Raw genomic sequence first — 20913 nt, 5'->3', positions numbered from 1 at the left:
ACAAACATGCAGCTCTTAGAATCTGTTTCATTAAACAAAGCCACAACTTCTCTAAACAGCTGCGGGAGAGGCAGGAGGAATTGGAGAAGACAGGTCATCCATATTTGATGCTCAGGAGCCAGGAGGTTGCCAAGAGGCTGGCGGTGTTAACCTTTAGGGAACACGTGGTCAGTGAGCTGGAACTGTCTCACTAACCAACCAGTTAGTGATTCTTTTATCACATTAACCTCCTAAGTAAGCAGGTGAAGTGTATATAGAATGGACTAGTTCTGCATCAAATCTTTCCTATGTCTGAGTAGCTATAAACTCTTCGATGTTAATTAGAAAACATTCAAGAGTCTTTTTCCTTCATTAAGTGTTAGCTGCTCAGTTGTGTCCGACTGAATCTTTGTGACCCCACAGGCTGTAGAATACCAGGCTCCTCTGTCCATGGGATTTCCCAAGTAAGAATAGTGGAGTAGGTAGTCATTCTTGTCTCCAGGAGATCTTCCCAACCCAGGGATTGAACCCAGGTCTCCTGCATTGTAAGGCAGATTCTTTACCATCTGAACCACCAGGGAAACCTTTTCCTTCATTAGCTGCTTTTCAACCCAATTCTATTTCCTGGAGGAGCAAAGACCATAGTGGTCAAGAGCATGGACTCTTGGGCAAGACCTTCCAGACTCAAATTTCACATCTCCTGCCTCCTATCTGGAGAATATCCTCACTATGGCTAAGAATATGTTAACTGTAAAACTGGGATAATAACAGAATGTACTTCATAGGGTTATTGTAAAGATTTGAGGGAGTTAATACATATATATAGAATATGACACAGTATGTATATATGATAATAAATATGTTTATTATCAAAATGTTAGAGTGATTTATTTTTAATCATCTAAACCAATTTACTTTTAATAATCAGTGAAGATTAGAGAAAAGCACTATTCAATATGAATATAAGGTAAGCCACATCATTAAGCCACAATTTAATTTTAAATTTTGATAGCTACATTATAAAAGCTGAAATTAATAATAGATTTTATCTAACCCAATATATCTAAAATATTAGTATTTCAACATGTGATTGAAATTTTAAACTGTTGAAATATTTTACATTTTTTGTGTAAAGTCTTTGAAATTTGGCGTGTATTCTATACTTATATATGTAGCATCCCTCAATTTAACTGGCCGCATTTGGAGTGCTCAGTAGCCACATGTGACTGGTGGCTACCATATTGAATAGTGCAGGTATACACACTCAAGTTATTAGTCTAGGCTACCTCATGAGACTGACTTGGAGGCGGGGTGGGGGAGCTAGCAATATCCTGTTGATTTCTACATTGCTTACTATGTAACAATGAAGACACAAGTCTTTAAAACCCAGTACGTTATAAAAGAGTAAGGAAAAAACAAAACTAATAACCAAAACAAACAGTTGCAGGAGAGGCAGAAGGAACCTGAAACATTCACAGAAATACAAAGGTAAGCGAGCTAATCAGGGAATTAGGGGAACTGGGTTCTAGATCATAACTAGGAAAACCCTTTCCCATTCCCGGACGTCAGTTTCATTATACTTAGTTTAGAACTGTATGATTACTTATAACCTTCCAGTTCTTAAAATATACAAATGTCAGCCATTATATTTCTCATATATTACCTCCAGGAATCTATCAACACATGAGAATTCTCTCCTCACACCTGGAGATGATTTATCTGTAAGCAGGACAGGTGGCACGAATTCTTGCAGCCTGAGAATTTCCTAAGTCTACATCTGCCTTTGAAAGCATATTTTTGTGCGCTGCTGGCTCTCAACATTTCAAGCTCCAAAGAGCTTACTACATTTACACTTGCACCCTGGTTCCCTCCGTGGACCCCATGGTCGCACACACCCTGAGAACTGAGAACAGTGAGCCTGACCTTCTCACTCTCCCGCAGGAATGATCTGGTCCGAATGCAAGGAAATCTGGGAGGAGGGGCCGCGGGAGTACGTGCTGCACCTGTGGAACCTCTTAGATTTCGGGATGCTGTCCATCTTCGTGGCCTCCTTCACCGCGAGGTTCATGGCGTTCCTGAAGGCCAGCGAGGCCCAGTTGTACGTGGACCAGCACGTGCAGGACGACACGCTGCACAACGTCTCACTTCCGCCGGAAGTGGCCTACTTCACCTACGGTGAGTCGGAAGTTGCGGTGAGGATGAGGCTGCAGGTGTTCTGCTGCGCGTTGATTGGCTTGTTTGCAGGGCGTGGCCAGGAGCTTGGGTGTTCCGCAGTTGGTGGTTTATAACGTGGCTGTGGCCCACTTTGGTTTTTTCTAATGTCAAAGCAGACCCTCCTCACCATCTCCGAAGGAAGTCATGGTGCCTGCAATAAACTAGCAATAGAATGTGGAATTAATGACTATGAGAAATGTATCAATTTGTGTTGGAAAGGATGGATTTGTTTTGAAAAGACTCTTGGAGCCTCCGTGGGATTCTTTTCTTTTTGAAGAAACCTCATTTTTGATGTGGATCCCGGAGTTTTTCCTACCTTACTGGATCCCTGTATTCTATGCAAGAATAAGTCTTGCTTTCCCAGTTAAAAAATTATTTTCTCATGATAAGATATGTTCTTAGAAGGTGCTTTAGTTCTTTCAAATCACAAGGCCATACAATGTTAGGTACTAGATTGAATTTTTAGTAATAATAGTAAGAGTTATAGCATTTATCGAGGACCCACTTAGATGTCAGGAACTGTATAGACATTTTACACTATAAACTTCAGTCCTTGCAACAGCCCCATGGAAAGGTTATTTTTGTTGTTCCTATTTTATTGATGAAGAAATAGGTTTTCATGGCATGGTTTATAATGTTCCCAGAAATACAGGATTGCCTTGGATAGCAAGGGATCCTTGTTCAACATGAAATGAAAACAATGCAGAATGGCATAACCTTTATGTTCCCAGGCTTTGGAGTTAGAGAGACCTGGACTCAAATCCTACTTCTGTAGCTTACTGTAAGGACTTGTTTGCTTAATTTTTCTGACCCTCAATTTTCCTATATGTAAAAGTGGGATAATGTATATGTCAGAAAGTTTGTGTTGAGGGTTAAATAAGATAGTACACATGAAGAATTTTGCACTGTGTTCTGAAATATTAAATGCTCATTGATAGTAACAGCTATTATCACTACTACCTCTGGGGTCATTTTCTTGCTCAATCATTCTATCTTCTGTACTAAAGGAGAAAGATGAGTGGGGGAGAAGAAACAACAGATATCTGTTGTTACCAGTCAATTAGCTGGACATTACAGTGGCAGCCCCTACTGAAGGTTTGAGTGTCAAATGTCCCTGTTATATGAAAGCCACATGGTGCTTGTGATCACAGAATCTTCATGACCCAGTGCAGCAATGATCTGCAAAAGAATGGCCCCTTAACATAAAAGTTGAGTTGTTGCCCATATTCAATGTAGATTGAGGTAGGCAGATTATGTTAAATGTAAATGTGGGACCCCCCCCCCAATTAAGAGATGGAGTCTTGTAGAATTACAAATCATCCCCTCTTCATTTGTTGGTTTAGCAAATCCAGACATTTTAAAAGCATGGGCTTGTATACTTTCTCTTCTATGCTGCTCAGGGTTTGTTAAGGAAAGATGAGAGAATCTTGATACTGCATTGAATACTTTTCTTAGGGCTGTGATTCAAGCCACAGTATTGTTCACTCGTGACTTCTATTCCTTTTATGGATTGTATTAGAGTCGCACCCAGCCTAAAGCTTTGCACTTTATTGCCCTTGCGTTGTGGTTCACCCTGTGCCCTTGAAATCTTTCTCATCTCAAAGGCTTGGTTTGTGCCCCAGTTATGGAGACAGAGTGCCCTCTAGTGGTCATCCAAGCAGTGGTTCCTTCCAACTTACAGAGCACCAAGTAGGCAGGTGTTTTTCAGGTTGCAATTTTTTACCTAAAAACAGCTGCAAGAGGAAGAAAATCCCTTTGTCTGAATTGTCAAAATGCTATTTGCTTTTACAATCATCGAAACTCTTAAAAGTCAATCAACGTTGAATCAGTTCAGTAAATCTGCTCAGTCATGTTCAACTTTTTGTGACCCCATGGACAACATCACACCAGGCCTCCCTGTCCATCACCAACTCCCAGAGTTTACTCAAACTCATGTCCATTGAGTCGGTAATCCCATCACCATTTCATCCTCTGTCATCCCCTTCTCCTCCCATCTTTAGTCTTTCCCAGCATCAGAGTCGTTTCAAATGAGTCAGTTCTTCGCATCAGGTGGCCAAAGTACTGGAGTTTTAGCTTCAGCAACAGTCCTTCCAATGAATATTCGGGACTGATTTCCTTTCAGATGGACTGGTTGGATTTCCTTACTGTCCAAAGAACTCTCAAGAGTCTTTTCCAACACCACGGTTAAAAAGTATCAATTCTTTGGCACTCAGCTTCCTTTATAGTCCAACTCTCATGTCCATACATGACTACTGGAAAAACCATAGCTTTAACTAGATGGACCTTTAATGGCAATGTAATGCCTCTGCTTTTTAATATGCCATCTAGGTTGGTCATAACTTTTCTTCCAAGGAGCAAGTGTCTTATAATTTCATGGCTGCAGTCACCATCTGCAGTGATTTTGGAGCCCCCCCAAAATAAAAGTCTCTCACTGTTTCCATGGTTAGTGATGGGACCAGATGCCATGATCTTAGTTTTCTGAATGTTGAGTTTTAAGCCAACTTTTTCACTCTCCTCTTTCACTTTCATCAAGAGGCTCTTTAGTTTGCTTTCTGCCATAAGGGTGATGGTATCTGCCTATCTGAGGTCATTGATATTTCTCCCGGCAATCTTGATTCCAGCTTGTGCTTCATCCAGTCAAGCATTTCTTATGAAGTACTCTGCATATAAGTTAAATAGGCAGGGTGACAATATACAGCCTTGACATACTCCTTTCCCAATTTGGAACCAGTCTATTGTTCCATGTCCACTTATAACTGTTGCTTCTTGACCTGTATACAGATTTCCCAGGAGGCAAGTCAGGTGATCTGGTATTCACATCTCTTGAAGAATTTTCCACAGTTTGTTGTGATCCACACAGTCAAAGGCTTTGGCATAGTCAATAAAGTAGATGTTTTTGAATACTTTTCACTAAAACTTCTGACTGGGTCACTAGGATCTGATAACAGCTATCTTAATAGATTATCTTACTTAATAGATTCTTAATAGATAATAGCTATCTTAACAGGCTACAGGAGTAGCTTTTATTACTACAGCTGAGGTTTAAAATAATAAATTATAGGGAAAGGTAAAAATAAAATTCCTTTTGGGGTCTGTTTGAAGAATATGAGTCCTATTTTATGCTATCTAAATGTGCTATTTATCTATGGAGAGGGCAACAGATGTATTGGAAAAATATCATTTGGTCCCCTACTTCTCTGAGTTATGACATTGATGAGGACACAAAGTCCATAAATTTATATATCTCCATTTATAATTTAGAATGCACTACATGAAACTCTGGCAAGTAGAGGCCTGGCTTCCCTTACTAAAAATCTCTTACCACCCTTTATTATTGTAATTGTTTAAAAGAGTCTATGCAAATAAAGAACAAAACTCTTCCTCTTCCATCTCCCTTGGGGACCAAAAATCACTATGTAATATCCTTACTATTTGCATTTATCTGACTCTGAAAAGGACCCCATACCCCAAATCCAATCTTTAGAATGGCAATAATAGTACCTACTCTACAGGGCTGTTGTGAAAATTACAGCTAATGTAAGTATAAGGGCTAATTTAGGTTTCTCTATGTTGCTCCATTTAAGTTTCACTTAGTATTTCTCAACAGGGACGCAATTGACTTGTTCAGCAGGGCAGTCCTCGTGGCTGGTCTGTCTGGAACACTGCAGGATATTAACATCCCAATAATACTCCTACTCAGTCACTGTGATGACCAGGGATGCCCCCCAACACATACCATCCTAGGAGGAAGGTGTCCCTTGAAAATCACTGTTTTATGTCTTGACATGTAGTAGGCAGCTTATTAAAGAAAGCTGCTGCTCTCCGCACCATCAGCAAATCTGTACAGGTTTGCTCTGCTGTAGGAATACACGCAGGGTGGTGCAGACCCTCACCAGTGACCACGAGAAGAATCTCCCCAGCACGGGACAGGTCCCAGGACTCTTGCCACAAGGAACAGGGATACCATAGCAAGCCTGGATGACTGGTCACCACTTTTGGGTCCTTAGCTCAACCAAGGAGCAACTCCCAGACACACACTGTCTGGGAAACAAAACCCAGGAGCATCTTCTCAGGCAAGAACCTTCAGATTCCTGGCCCCTGTGTGTGTTAAGTCACTTCAGTCCTGTCTGATCCTTTGTGATCCTATGGACTGTAGCACGCCAGGCTCCTCTGTCCATGGGGATTCTCCAGGCAAGAATACTGGAGTAGGTTGTCATGCACTCCTCCAGGGGATCTTCCCGACCCAGGGATCAAACCCACATCTCCTGTGACTCCTGCATTGCAGGCAAATTCTTTACCACTGAGCCACCAGGGAAGCCCCTTCCTGGCCCCCATGTGAGCTCATTTGTTCTGATTTATGGCTAAACTTGTGGTTAGGATTTCATTCAATCATTTAACAAGTATTTATCAACACCTGCTATATGCCAGACCCTTGTCCCCAAGGAGTCCCGGGTCGTCTGCAATTTATTTTCCAGCTAAGCACTTTACATATAGGATTTTATTTCATCCTCATCACAGTTCTGTAAAGTTGATGATATTATCCCCAGTTTGCAGATGGGGAAAATGAAGCTTACAAAGTCACTGATAGCCTCTTCAATAAATGGTGCTGGGTAAACTGGACAGCTATATGTCAAAGAATGAAATTAGAACATTCTCTAACACTATACACAAAAATAAACTCAAAATGGATCAAAGACTTAAATGTAAGGCTGGATACCATAAAACCCTTGGAGGAAAACATGGGCAGAACATTCTTTGACATAAGTTATAGCAATATCTTTTTTTGATCCACCCCCTAGAGTAATGAAAATAAAAACATAAATAAGCGAATGGGACCCAATTCAACTTAAAAGCTTCTGCACAGCAAAGGGAACCATCAATAACATGAAAACACAACCCACAGAATGGGAGAAAATATTTGCAAATAATGCAAATGACAAGGGATTAATCTCCAAAATATACAAAAGCTCATGCAGCTCTATCTCATAAAAACAACCCAATCAAAAACTGGACAGAAGATCTAAGTGGACAGTTCTCCAGAGAAAAAATACAGATGGCCAAAAAGCACATGAAAAGATGCTCAACATCACTGATTATCAGAGAAACACAAATCAAAACCACAAGGAGGTAATACCTCACACCAGTCAGAATTTTGTTGTTGTTCAGTCACTCAATTGTGTCTGATTCTTTGCGACCCCATGGACCTCAGCATGCCAGGCTTCCCTGTCCTTCACCATCTCCCAGAGCCTGCTCAAACTCATGTCCATTGAGTCAGTGATGCCATCCAACCATCTCATCCTCTGTTGTCCCATTCTCCTCCTGCCTTCAATCTTTCCCAGCATCAGTGTCTTTTCCAATGAGTCGGGTCTTTGCATCAGGTGGCCAAAGTATTGGAGTTTTAGCTTCAGCCTCAATCCTTCCAATGAATATTCAGGGTTGATTTCCTTTAGGATTGACTGGTTTGATCTTGCAGTCCAAGGGACTCTCAAGAGTCTTCTCCAGCACCACAGTTCAAAAGCATCAGTTCTTTGGCACTCAGCTTTCTTTATGGTCCAACTCTCACATCCATACATGACTACTGGAAAACCATCGCTTTGACTAGGTGGACCTCTGTTGGCAAAGTAATGTCTCTGCTTTATAATATGCTGTCTAGGTTGGTCATAGCTTTTCTTCCAAGGAGTAAGTGTCTTTTAATTTCATGGCTGCAGTCACCACCTGCAGTGATTTTGGAGCCCAAGAAAATAAATTCTCTCACTGTTTCCATGGTTTCCCCATCTATTTGCCATGAAGTGATGGGACCAGATGCCACGATCTTAGTTTTTTGAGTTTTAAGCTGGCTTAATTTTAAGCCAGCTTTTTCACTCTCCTCTTTGACCTTCATCAAGAGGCTCTTTAGTTCCTCTTCACCTTCTACCATAAGGGTGGTGTCATCCTCATATCTGAGGTTATTGATATATATCTCCCTGCAATCTTGATTCCAGCTTATGCTTCATCCAGCCCAGCATTCCACATGATGTACTCTGCATATAAGTTAAATAAGCAAGGTGACAATATATAGTCTTGACACACTCTTTTCCCAAATTGGAACCAGTCCATTGTTCCATGTCTGGTTCTAACTGTTGCTTCTTGACCTGCACACAGGTCACTCAGGAGGCAGGTCAGGTGGTCTGGTGCTCCTGTCTCTCTAAAATTTTCCAGTTTGTTGTCTGTGTTTGTTGTTTTCCAGTTTGTTGTGATCCACATAGTCAAAGGCTTTAACATAGTCAATGAAGAAAAAGTAGATGTGTTTCTGGAATTCTCTTGCTTTTTCTATGATCCAATGAATGTTAGCCAGTTGATCTCTGGTTCCTCTGCCTTTCCTAAACTTAGCTTGAACATCTGGAAGTTCTCGGTTCCTGTACTATTGAAACCTAGCTTGGAGAATTTTGAGCATTACTTTGCTAGCATGTGAAATGAGTGGGATTGTGTGGTAGTTTGAACATTCTTTGGCACTGCCTTTCTTTGGGATTGAAATGAAAACTGACCTTTTCCAATCAGAATGGCCATCATCAAAGATCTGTAAACAACAAATGCTGGACAGGGTATGAAAAAAAGGGAACCCGCCTACACTGACAGTGGAAATATAAACTGGTACAATCACTAACTAGGAATAAAACTACCACATGACCCAACAATCCCACTACTGGGCATATACCCTGAAGAAATCATAATTGAAAAAGACACATGTACCCCAGTGTTCACTGCAGCACTATTTACAATAGCTAGGACATGGAAGCCACCTAAATGTCCATCAACAGATGAATGAATAAAGAATTTGTGGTACACAGATACAATGGAATATTACTCAGCCATAAAAAGGAATGCATTTGAGTCAGTTCTAATGAAGTAGATGAACCTAGAGCCTATCATATGGAGTGAAGTCAGAAAAGGAAATATTGGGGAGGGAGGTGGGGGGTGGGGATCAGGATGGGGAACACGTGTAAATCCATGGTTGATTCATGTCAATGTATGGCAAAAACCACTACAATATTGTAAAGTAGTTAGCTTTCAACTAATAAAAATAAATGGGGAAAAAAAACTTTAAAAAGAAAAACAAATATGATATATTAATGCATATATAGGGAAACTAGAAAGATGGTACTGATGAACCTATTTTCAGGGCAGCAGTATAGACACAGACACAGAGAACCGATTTGTGGACACAGTGGGGGAAGGAGAGAGTGGGACAGATTGTGAGAGTAGCATTGAAACATATACGTGTCCATGTGCAAAATTAGATAGCCAGTGGAAACTATATGACACAGGGAGCTCAAGTCAGGCGCTCTGTAACAACCTAGAGTGGGGGATGGGGTGGGAGGTAGAGGGAGGCTTTCAAGAGGGAGGGGACATATGTATACCTATGACTGATTCATGCTGTTATATGGCAGAAACCAACACAATATTGTAATGCAATTATCCTCCAATTAAAAATAAATGTAATTAAAAAATAAATTAGAACTACCATATGATCCAGCAACCCCACTCCTGGTCACATACATGGAGAAAACCATAATTTGGAAAGATACATGCACCCCAATGCTCATTGCAGCACGATTCACAATAGCCATGACATGGAAGCAACGTAAATGTCCATTGACAGAGGGATGAATAAAGAAGCTGTGCTACATATACACAGTGGACTGTTACTGAGTGATAAAAAATGAAATAATGCCATTTCCTGCAGTACAGATGGATCTAGAGGTTATCACACTAAGTAAGTCAGAGAAAGACAAATATCATATAACACTCATATGTGGAATCTAATTTTTTTAAAGATACAAATCAACTTATTTACAAAATGGAAGCAGACTTACAGATATCAAATGCAAACTTAACGGTTACCAAAGAGGAGAGGGACAGGTCAGGAGCTTGGAATGAAAACACACACCACCATATATAAGGTAGATGATCTATAGGGACCTACTGCACAGCAGAGGGAACTCCATCCAATATTCTGTGATAACCTATACAAGAAAAGAACATTAAAAAAAATATGTATGACTGAAGCACGTTTCTGGATACTTGAGACTAACACATTATAAATCAACTATACGGCAATAAAATTAAAATATTTTTAAAAAATTTTAAGTGACAATAAAAGATTTCACAGGAAAAAAAAAATGTTAGCCACTGTCTAGAAAGGCCACTTTCAACCTCAGGCCTTCCTGACACCTAGGTCTATGCTCCGCACCACCACCTTCTTGTGATGGGACAACCCCTGCTTATAGAGCTCAGACCCTGGGAAGGAAGACAGGAGAGCAAGCAGCCTGGTCAGGGCCATGACGGCAGCACACAGGCCACCATGGGAGCAGAGAGGGGATAGGGAGGCTGCCCAGAAGGCGGGGGAGGGGGTGGAGGGGGACACAGAGGATGTCCCAAAAGAGCTGACACCAGAGCAGGGTCTTGAAGGAAGGCTGGGATGGAAGTGAGGGGAGGGTGCTCTAGACAGATGAGCCAGCATATGCCAAGAGGGAGGGTGGCACCTTCAGTGTATTGGGATGAAAGACAAGGGCAGGCAGACAAGTGAGACAAGTGATGAGGTCAGAGGCCTCTACAGATGCCTAACTGGTTTCTCTTCCAGAGCAGATCCTGTGGCCCAGTGAGTCACCCAGCTTGTTTTCTTTTAGCCAGGGACAAGTGGTGGCCTTCAGACCCTCAGATCATATCAGAAGGGCTATACGCAATAGCTGTCGTGCTGAGCTTCTCTCGAATCGCATACATCCTGCCAGCCAACGAGAGTTTTGGGCCTCTGCAGATCTCCCTGGGGAGAACCGTGAAAGATATCTTCAAGTTCATGGTCATTTTCATCATGGTATTTGTGGCCTTCATGATTGGGATGTTCAATCTGTACTCCTACTACCGAGGTGCAAAGTACAACCCAGCGTTTACAACGTGAGTATCCCAGAGCCCTCTCCTGAGGAGCGCCCCGGCTCCCCAGGCATCCTTGGCAGCCTCTTGCAGGTGGCTCCTTGCAGGAGACTCAGGTTTCCTTGGCATTTCTAAAGGTTAAAGGCGACTTTAGTCGAGGGTGGTTTCAAGTTCTGGCTCTGGTGTTGGAAGAACAGAAGAGCTACGTTAAACTTTCACTTAAATCTTACATGGTACGTGGCCATGAGCATGTTCCTTAACTTCTTTGAGTCTTAGTTTCCTCATCTTTAAAATTAGGCAACTAATAATACCTGCTTAATAGGGATAGTGTGAGGATTCAATAAGGTGATTTAGCTGCCACATAGTAAAATAAATGGAATTATTACTCTTACAATTAGTTTAATCTGTGTTACCTAGAAAGCAAAGCCCTGGGCAAGTCTTGCATGCCAACATTTCATTGGAGAGGAGAAGTTGCAATCCAAATGAAATAAGACAGAAGGAAAAAAGAAAACGGCATGTAGGAGGAGGGAAAGCACATACATGTTGCTGATCAGGCCACCATCTACCAAGACCCACAACTTGGTCATGACAGACTTCTACAGTGAGACATACAGTCCTGCACTGCAGAAGAGCCCATCAGGATAGAATTAGAGCATTTATCAGCCACATCTTTTCCACCTGCTTTCTCTCATTAGTCAAATTCACTCAACAGGACATTTGCGTACCTAACACGTCCAGGTTAGCCCCTGGGGAAACCATATCCGCACAAGTCTGCCTGTGGGCACAGCTCAGGAGCTCGCCATGCCTGGCTGGCGGACCAGCGCTGTGTACAGGCAGCGAGCGAGTTCTGCAGCATCACATGCCTCAGCAGCACAGAAGGCCCTGGAAGGGGAGGCAAGAGGAGGTGGAGTGACCTGAGACGAGGTGCTTGTCAGGCCAACTAACTTCGGGGACCAGAAGGAGCTGCTGCAGACAGAGTGAGCAAAATCTCGGCCTCCCCCCACCCTACCCTCTCCCCGGGGTGGGGACAGAGCTCATCAAGCTCATGTCCACAAAGACCTGGAGCTCCTCCCCGCTGGGGGATGCTGGGTGGTCTCCTGGAAGGCCCTCAGTAGCACTGAGCAGTAGTCTAGTAGAAGAATCTGGCAAATCTGAGTTTACATCCTGGCGTGGGCATTTAGTAGCCAATAACCTTAAGCCAGGTCACTAGATTGGTCTGAGCCTCTGTGTCCTCACTGACAAAATGGAAATAAGGCTCATAAAAACCTCATAATAAGGTTGATAAATACCTTCATGAATAAACGAAGAGGTTCTATAAAGTGCCTGAAGCCCAGAAACATTTCCAGTCCAGGCCCTGCCCCAGGCTCACCTCATCCCAGAATTGCTCCCAGCCTTCAAGGCTTCCATCCAGAGTCTGGACGGAAGGACAGTCAGGTCTTCAGCCACAAGCATGGCAGCAGGGACCAACAGGGCTAAACTCTTGCTGACACAGGTCCCCAAGAAGCCCCAAGGGAGCTGGAAATTTTATCCAACCAGTGACAAGGGTGGAGCCACACTGTGCAGACTCCCTGAGCAGGTCCCATCTTGCAGTAGGACCTCCACTTGACCCTTCTCCCAGAGAAATCACCCTTCAAGGGAAGGTCCATGACTTGAAGAACCCAGACCGAGTGCAATGGGCCCCATGCCCCTCAGTTCTGAATCGTAGACTGCACTGCTCAGCCCAAGTGGAACTGCCTAGAAGGGTGGGCCCCTGGAGCTGCTGAAGCACAGAAGCTGTTACTGTCTGAGGCAAAGAATCAGTGTGTGTTCACAGAGAGCTAGGGCCTGGCCCAGTGCTAAGAAAGGTACCCGAGGGTGGCTGGCTGTGTGTCTCAGCCCACCGCACCCCCCGCTCAGACAGGCTAGGTTTCAGTCTGACAGTCCGAGCTCTTCTTTACTGGTTCTGTGGTTCTGGGCAAGTGCTTCATTCCCCACCCCACCCTGGCCCCAGGGCATTCATGTCCTCAGCTCTGAAATGACAACATCAAGATGGCCATCTTCACAGGATTGTTGTAAGGACCCAAACGAAGAATTTGAATATAGTTCTTGGCATATAATGAGCCTTCAGTCAGTGATAATAGTGGAGATGGTGGATAAGAAGAAGGAGGGCGTGGATTGAGCTACAAGAAAGGACACCTGGGTACTGACTGTTCCTAGGACCCTTTCTGGAGAGGGACCTCGCCTACCAGCTATTCACCAGATCAGGCCAAATGCATTAGTGAGTCAGGTGGACTACTTTATAGCACTCCAACACTGCGTGATGAGCTGCTGAAGGGGTGAAATAAGCTTGAATCACCCAAAAGCAAATTTTGCTCAGGATCTGCTAGAGGCAAAGCTAACTGTATGCACCCAGGGTGGGATGCACTGTTTACTGACATCAAGTCAAGACGTCAGTCTTGACACAAGGGCTCTGACCCTCTGTGGTCAGGCCCTGATATTCTTCCTGTGTTTTCAGTCTAGGATGACGCCTTGTACACAACATTGCTCACTAAATCCTTCATAAACAAGCATGAGGGAACCCACAGGAGAAAGCAAGACAAATTCAGAGCAGCAGAGTAAGCAATCAACGGGGAACGTGAGCATGAGGACCTCTGTCTCCTTTCTCCTGCCCTGGGTGTTCTGTGCAATCCCCCTTTGCTCCCCCTACAAGGAAGCTGTCCTGTTAGCTCACGGTTCCTCCAAAAGTCAGTACCATGATACCTGGGACATGAACAAGGTCATAACTTAACAGTAGGGTTGTGAGTGAAAGTCGCTTGGTCATGTCCAACTCTTTGAGACCCCATGGACGCTACAGTCCATGGAATTCTCCAGGCCAGAATACTGGAGTGGGTAACCTTTCCCTTCTCCAGGGGATCTTCCCAATCCAGGAATCGAACCAGGGTCTCCTGCATTGCAGGCAGATTCTTTACCAGCTGAGCCACCAGGGAAGCCCAAGAATACTGGAGTGGGTAGCCTATCCCTTCTCTAGAGGATCTTCCTGACCCAGGGATCAAACCAGGGTCTCCTGCATTGCAGGCGGATTCTTTACCAACTGAGCTACCAGGGAAGGTGCAAGAGTAGGGCTGATGGGGCGACGATTCTCAGCTGGACATACACAGCCAATCTAGGGAGGAGTCTTCGGCATTGGGAAGAGTCATGGGGAAAGGTGAAAGCAGCAGGAGGGGCCAAAGCACTTGGTTTGTCCCCGGTGCTGGGAACTGAGTAGAAACTCTGTAGACATGAGAGACCCAAGCAGAAAGGATCCAGGCCCTCCAGGATGGGCAAGAGAGAAAAAGGCATGGCAGCGGCAAGCATGGTAAAGAAAGGACAGGATATTTATCGCCTTGGCAGCCCCTAAAAGGGGATGTGAAGCTGTGAATAGGATTTGATTGAACAGGGAAACAGTCAATAGAGCAGTGAAGTAGAGAGGAAAGAATGGATCTTTGTAAATGTCATCTCTTACCTTTTGACTGCTCTCTGGAGCATATCACTCCCTCCCAACCCGAGATCTTCTTGATATGCAAAGAGCCACATGAGGATAAAGGATTCATGATTTAGGGGACTCAGAGCTACTCTGAGTGTCTGCAAGACTGACAATAAAGCTGAATGACTCCCTTGGTGAATGCTTCATAGCAGCCCATACCCAGGCCACTCTGCCCAGCTCAGAATCCTCCCTTTGGCCCACCCCCAGGGGCCCTCTGTCTGTGGACTTTAGAGCGTTAAGGTAGGATGGATCCTCTCATCTGATTTTATAGTCAGAAGACTGAACCCTACAGAAGGGAAATTTGGGCTGGAGCACACTACAGGCACCCTACCCCTATCTTTGCCCCGGTAACCCCACCCCAGCCATGTTCAAGGACAGCTTGGGTCCCTAAGGGCTGTTCAGGAGTCCACTTTGAAAGTCAGCCATTAGGAACCAACAGAGCACTGTCCTATACGCTATCCGTTCACCTCGGGGTGAGGGCCCAGGCCAGCTCATAAGAGCCAGTCCCACTGAGTTACATGTACACACTTATGTGCTCAGTCATGTCCAACTCTTGGCGACCCCATGGACTATAGTCCACCAGGCTCCTCTGTCCATGGGATTCTCCAGGCAAGAATACTGGAGTGGGTAGCCATTCCCTTCTCCATGGGATCTTCCCAAACCTGGGACCAAACCCAGATCTCTTGCATTTCAGGCACATTCTTTACTGTCTGAGCCACCAACAAAGCACTTGTTGAACCAAGTGAGAGTCTTACTGAGAGAATTTCAAGCCCTCTGCAGTCAGAATAGGTAGCCATTCCCAGCAGAGAGCATGGTCAGCAGTCAAATCCTAGGAGCAGTCCCAACTTTCCTGCTTCCTTTCCCTTCAGAACCAAAGGTCTGCTTACATTTCACAGTGGCTTCAGTGTCAGGAGCTGGCATTCAGGGAGGTGTAAGAACAGGGGCGTGTGTGCACAGGCCACAGGGTAGTGGGCTGGGTTTGTCTGCCCATGACAGACAGGCACCTCTGGCAGCTCACTGTCTCTGAGTCATTTCTGTTAGATACTGCAGACGGCCAGAGGGGAGGAGGAGAAGGTGTGCAGACCAGCTTTATGCTCTCAGAGTATGAAACCTAAGTGTCCTGAGACAAAGATAAGGGTAAGAAAGTGGAAGTGAAATCACTTAAAAATGCATTTTCTTTCAAAAAGTCTTAAAGCTCTCAATTTCAACTGTTAAGAGATTGTGTTCTTATTGGGAACATATCTTTGATGTTATCATGAAAATTAGTAGACACATAGGATTTGCTTTCTGGAGTTTTCTTTTGCAGCCCCCTTTGTTGGAATGCACATATTCCATAAGGTAAAGCTTTTCTGCTTAGAGATCATATGGAGACCTTGGGGTCCAGCACTTTAGTTACAGTGTTGGAAAAAGAGAGACAAAAATCCTTGGCTCACTAGTGACATACAGCTTGGTGAGAATGCCAAGGGAAAGGGTGGGTTTCCCTATACTCCAACTGGTGACTATGGTAAGACAGGTACCCAAAGAAGAATAGAAGGAGCTGGGGGCAACGAGGGGTCCCAGAGCAGGGAAGTGAAGGGCTCTCTGACATGGCTCAGGATGGGCTCCTGGTCTTCTCTTTGGGTGAACTTGGCCTCCCCCACTTAGTTTTAATTGGAGATTAAATGTAGGCCCTGACCCTCAAAAGGGATCCCAGCCAATCTTTTCTACAGGCTGTCATGGAGTCAACTTCATAGCAGAGCTGGGTTGAGACATTTCTAATTAAAAAACACCTCTCTCTTTTTTTTTTCCCAGTGGGTTTTGTCATACATTGATATGAATCAGCCATAGAGTTACATGTATTCCCCATCCCGATCCCCCCTCCCACCTCCCTCTCCACCCAATTCCTTTGGGTCTTCCCAGTGTAAAACACCTCTCTTAAGGTTATTCCGTTTCTGAGGAATCATTTTAACAAAAGGAACTTCAGCAGTGCTGGGCAAAATTAGAAGCTTCTGTTTTCTCTGATAGTCATGGAAAGTTTCCATACTCTATGTACAGAAACTCATATGCACACCAGAGGCAGAAGGCATCGAGTCAGCTCCAGCCACCTCAGCAGGGCTGCAGAAAAGCCAGCTCCTCCCTCCAGCCAGCCAGGAGGTAACCCCTGGGGCTGAGGAAGAGACTCGCTGAGATTCTGCCCACACACACTGCACCCCAGGGCCACCGCACCACCCTGCGGCTGAACAGCCCATAACAGACACATGATCTGCCCTCTCATTTAATCCACACAACAATGGAAAACACCAACACCACTACCAAGAAACTGAGGCTTAGTGAGATACTGGACTTGCCCAGGACCACAGAACCAAGAAGAGGGTTTGGACCCAGATCTGCATGGCTTCAGGCCTGTCCTCCACCTTTTGACCTAAAATTCCCCCACTCCCACACCAGGGCCTGTGCTCCAAGGTAGAAGCTAAGTGTCTTTAAAAGTTGGGTCACTTTCCTATGACACTAAATACTAAAGAATGGCATATTAAATTCAGGTTTTGATTGTCCTTAGGAGCTTGATGATTCTACATATCTCCACTCTCAATAAGCAGCCTGTGATTGTCCCTGGATAAAGCATGTTTCTATTCCAAACTGTGCTCATTCATTTGACAAATGTTATGGAGCAGCTACTCCATGCCAAGTTCTATGTTTGGCCCTGAGGTTATAAAGATTAATAATACAATCTTCCCATCCTTGAGGAACTCAAAGACAAGTAGGGAATTTCAACAAAGGGTGGGGGCATCAGTTATTTACACCACATGATCAAAGGGTACTCAAGAAGCCCAGTGAGGAGGAAGCACTGAAATCTGCCTGGCAGGGTAAGGGAAGGCTTCATGGAGGGGGGTGACCCTAAACAGAGGATTGTGGAGGCCTGTTTGAGGTAAAGGAGCTGAGCACTTTTTTTAAGTGGGGAAAGCAGCTGCCTCATTCCCCTGATTTGGATTTGTTCAGATGTTTCAATACCTCATAATATATGAGAATTTTCTTAACAATAGCAAAAGCCGCTTCCAGTGGCAAGGTCTGGGGAAGGGACAACAAATAGCATGTCCAGTCACAAAAGGTAGCAAGAAGAAGCCCCTGAAGCAGCCCAAGAAACAGGCCAAGGGGATGGGTGAGATAAGGCATTTATGCAGAAACAGAAAGAGAAGCAGAAGAAACTCTAGAAACTAAAAACAAAGAATGAGGGGAGAGCCCCATGGTCAAGGAGCAGTTAAGAAATCTGCCCAAAGGTAAGCTCTTCCCTGTGCCTGAGGCAATGGTGATCTCTATTCCTTTCCTGTTTAAACATCTGGATCCCCTGCCATAACATCTGTTGCAGCCTATAGTTAGAATGCTAAGTGTTGTCTTAGAGCCTGTGGTACATTGAAGAGTAAACTTTGTGAAAAGAAAGTAGGCAAGTAGGTGAGAGTTTGGGGAAATGGTGGAAAATTCAATCAGATAATCCAGCAGGAGCTAGACTGTGATGGTCTTTAGAAGTAAGTCCCAATAGGGTGTTAGCGTCTCTAAGGCCTTTTTAAAAAAGAGGAAGCTGGTTTTATCTGCTTCCAGCAGGAGGCTGTGACAATAGTATAAAGGGTGGGTTGGAAGGCAGAGGAAGGGCCTGAGCTTGGTGCTGGGGGTTTTATAACGAGCAGAAATACTCATGGAACTTGCAGACTGGTTGGGAATGTGTTAGTTGCTCAGTCGTGTCCGACTCTTTGCAACCCCAAGGACTGTAGCCCACCAGGCTCCTCCATCCCTGGGGTTTTCCAGGCAAGATACTGGAGTGGGTTGCCACTTTCTTCTCCAAAGTTAGTTGCAGAATCGTGTCCGACTCTTTGCGACCCCATGGACTGTAGCCCACCAGGCTCCTTCTCCAAAGGAGATTTTATAATGAGCAGAAATACTCATGGAACTTGCAGACTGGTTGGGAAGACAGATATTAATCAAACAGTCACAGGAATAAGGGCATATCTGCAACGGAGCAAATGTTCTGGAAGAAATGCAACTCTGAAGGAAGCCGATGGATGCATGAAGAGGCTGTGGCAGGAACCACAATATGAGAGGACGCAAGTCTGTGCTAAGGGGTGGCAGCCAGGACGGAAAACAGGCAATGGAGAAAGAGGTTAGAGTGGATGAGTCATGGCGGCTGCCTGCATGTCAGGGTGTGTGGGTGGGGTGAAAGGAGGATGTTCTCGGGTTCTGATGTTGATTAGGCCCTAGAAGGATGTAGAAAGAGAATCAAGAGGGTATCATGGGGAAGAGGCTAAGTTCCCAGTGCCTGGAGAAAGGAATAGGGGCTTTGTTTGGTCTTTCCCAGAACCCACACCCAGCAGAGCTGAAGTCAGACACTCCAAACTACCTTCCGGAAGCATGCATGAAGTGGTCCATGCATGGACCACTAAAGAACTGGAGGAGCAATGCGGGCCTTGAGGAGGGCCCGTCCTCAGTACCAAGGGACAAGCAGAGACCTGCTGAAGGAGTGAAAAGGGCTCTTGACCTATAAGTGTCATATTGTGCTTTGTAAACAGAAGAGCCTGAGACTTCCCTGACCTGAGGAAGGGAGGAAAAGGAGATGGTCGGGTGAGCCATACAGGCTCAGAAACATTCAGAAGGGAGTGATGAGCCAGATGGGCCTCCTGAGAGCAAAGGGCCACATCTGCAAGAAGGGCCTGCCTGCAGAGGAGGACCTGCTGGGGCAGCTGAGGTTGAATGGCATTGTCTGTCCTCATGCAACTCTCTGTAACCAGCAGCCAGTCAGGAGAAATCAGAACAGCATCATGGGACTGTGGCCTCTGCCATGTTCCTTGTACCGAGCATGCTGAGTGAGTTTGCAGGTGGGAACGTGGAGTGGGGTCAGCCTCCTGGGCTCTATGGAGGAGAGGTTTTCCCAGGGTGCCGGGTCTATGTTGCAATATGGGCATCCCCAGTATGGAAGTGTTATCATTATGTATCATTTTTGAAAGTTATCATCTCATCTTTCATCTCATACATTCAAGTTAGGCTTAAGGGTTTGGGGGGAATGAGAGAGCTCATTGTACCCATTTTCATAGAGGAAACTAGCCCAGAGAGATTGAAGACTTGATGGAGGACATGGCAGTGGTCAATGCTGGGGCTCAGGTCAGACTCAGAAAGGTTGGGCATCTGGGAATAACCTTTATGTGTAAAAAAACCTAATAATTTGGGCCTAATATAACTTATCTTCACATAATCCTCCAAGAAGTGATAAAAATATATATCTTTCCCTGAACTTTAGAAGAATGATTATACCTATTATTCTATTATATTCTATTATTATATTCTATATATTCTATATTATTCTATTCTATTATACCTATTACAGCAGACTTTCTGCTATCGTATAATGTTTATTTATACCCTCTCCTCATGTTTATTCATGACATGAATTCTAAAAGCCTGCTACCTTTGAGTTTCTGGAACAGGCCAAGAGCCTGCAAAGCTGTGAGGAAAAAGACTTGACGGAACACAGGAAATGTGCTTTCTCGGATGACGCCTTCAGAGCGTATTTGTGGGCACTCCTCTATCTTATTCTCAGACTGATTTGCAACATCTTAAACAAGGAAATTTCAACCTTTTATTCACCAAAATGCAACTCTAAGATGGAAATAATGTGTACCTGTCATTCTTCAAAGTGACAGAGTGACAGAAGACTGGACTGTCCAGGGCTCACTCTAGAATATTAACAGAAAAACAGCTAGCTATGAGGTGAGTCTGAGGCAAGTTGGCTAAGACAAATCACAGCATGCCTCGGTTTCCCAGCTTCAATCATTCATTGATGAAAGATGTCTCCTGAGACCCCACTGTGAGCCGTGCCCTGTTCTGGGCATTGGTGGAAGAGCCGTGAGCCAGTCATGACCACCTGCAGGTCACAATGCTCTGTGAAAGGGAAAAGAGGGAAAATGATGTTGATGGTGATAAAACATAAACAAAAAGACAAATGAGAACATTTTTGGCCATGCCACAGGGCATGTGGGATCTTTGTCCCCCAAACAGGGATCAAATCCATACCTCTTGCATCGGAAGGGCAGAGACTTAACCACTAGAGCGCCAGAGAAGTCCCAGAACATTTTAAATTAAGTGCAAAGAGCTAGGAAGGAAGTAGAAACATCATGAAAGTGAAAGTGTTAGTCCCTCAGTTGTGTCTTGTGACCCCATGGACTATAGCCGGCCAGGCTCCTCTGTCCATGGGATTCTCCAGGCAAGAATACTGGAGTGGGTAGCCATTTCCTTTTCCATGGGATCTTCCCTGACAGGGATTGAGCCCAGGTCTCCCGCATTGCAGGCAG

At 44.5% G+C, this 20913-nt stretch overlaps 1 protein-coding gene across 4 annotated transcripts in view; it reads left to right on the top strand.

Moving 5' to 3' along the window:
- Positions 1–20913, top strand: part of TRPC7 (transient receptor potential cation channel subfamily C member 7) — a 129136-nt gene that overhangs the window by 88718 nt on the left and 19505 nt on the right. For all 4 annotated transcript variants that reach the window (XM_065935504.1, XM_065935517.1, XM_065935516.1 and 1 more), the window contains 2 exons: positions 1921–2154; positions 10860–11124. In XM_065935504.1, coding sequence (XP_065791576.1) covers positions 1921–2154; positions 10860–11124 — 499 coding nt within the window. The remainder of the gene's footprint in view (positions 1–1920; positions 2155–10859; positions 11125–20913) is intronic.

The sequence above is a fragment of the Muntiacus reevesi genome, chromosome 1 (assembly GCF_963930625.1).
Source record: "Muntiacus reevesi chromosome 1, mMunRee1.1, whole genome shotgun sequence".
NCBI classification, from domain to species: domain Eukaryota; kingdom Metazoa; phylum Chordata; class Mammalia; order Artiodactyla; family Cervidae; genus Muntiacus; species Muntiacus reevesi.
The sequence above is the reverse complement of the archived record's forward strand: the minus strand, read 5'-3'. Positions and strand labels throughout refer to the sequence as shown.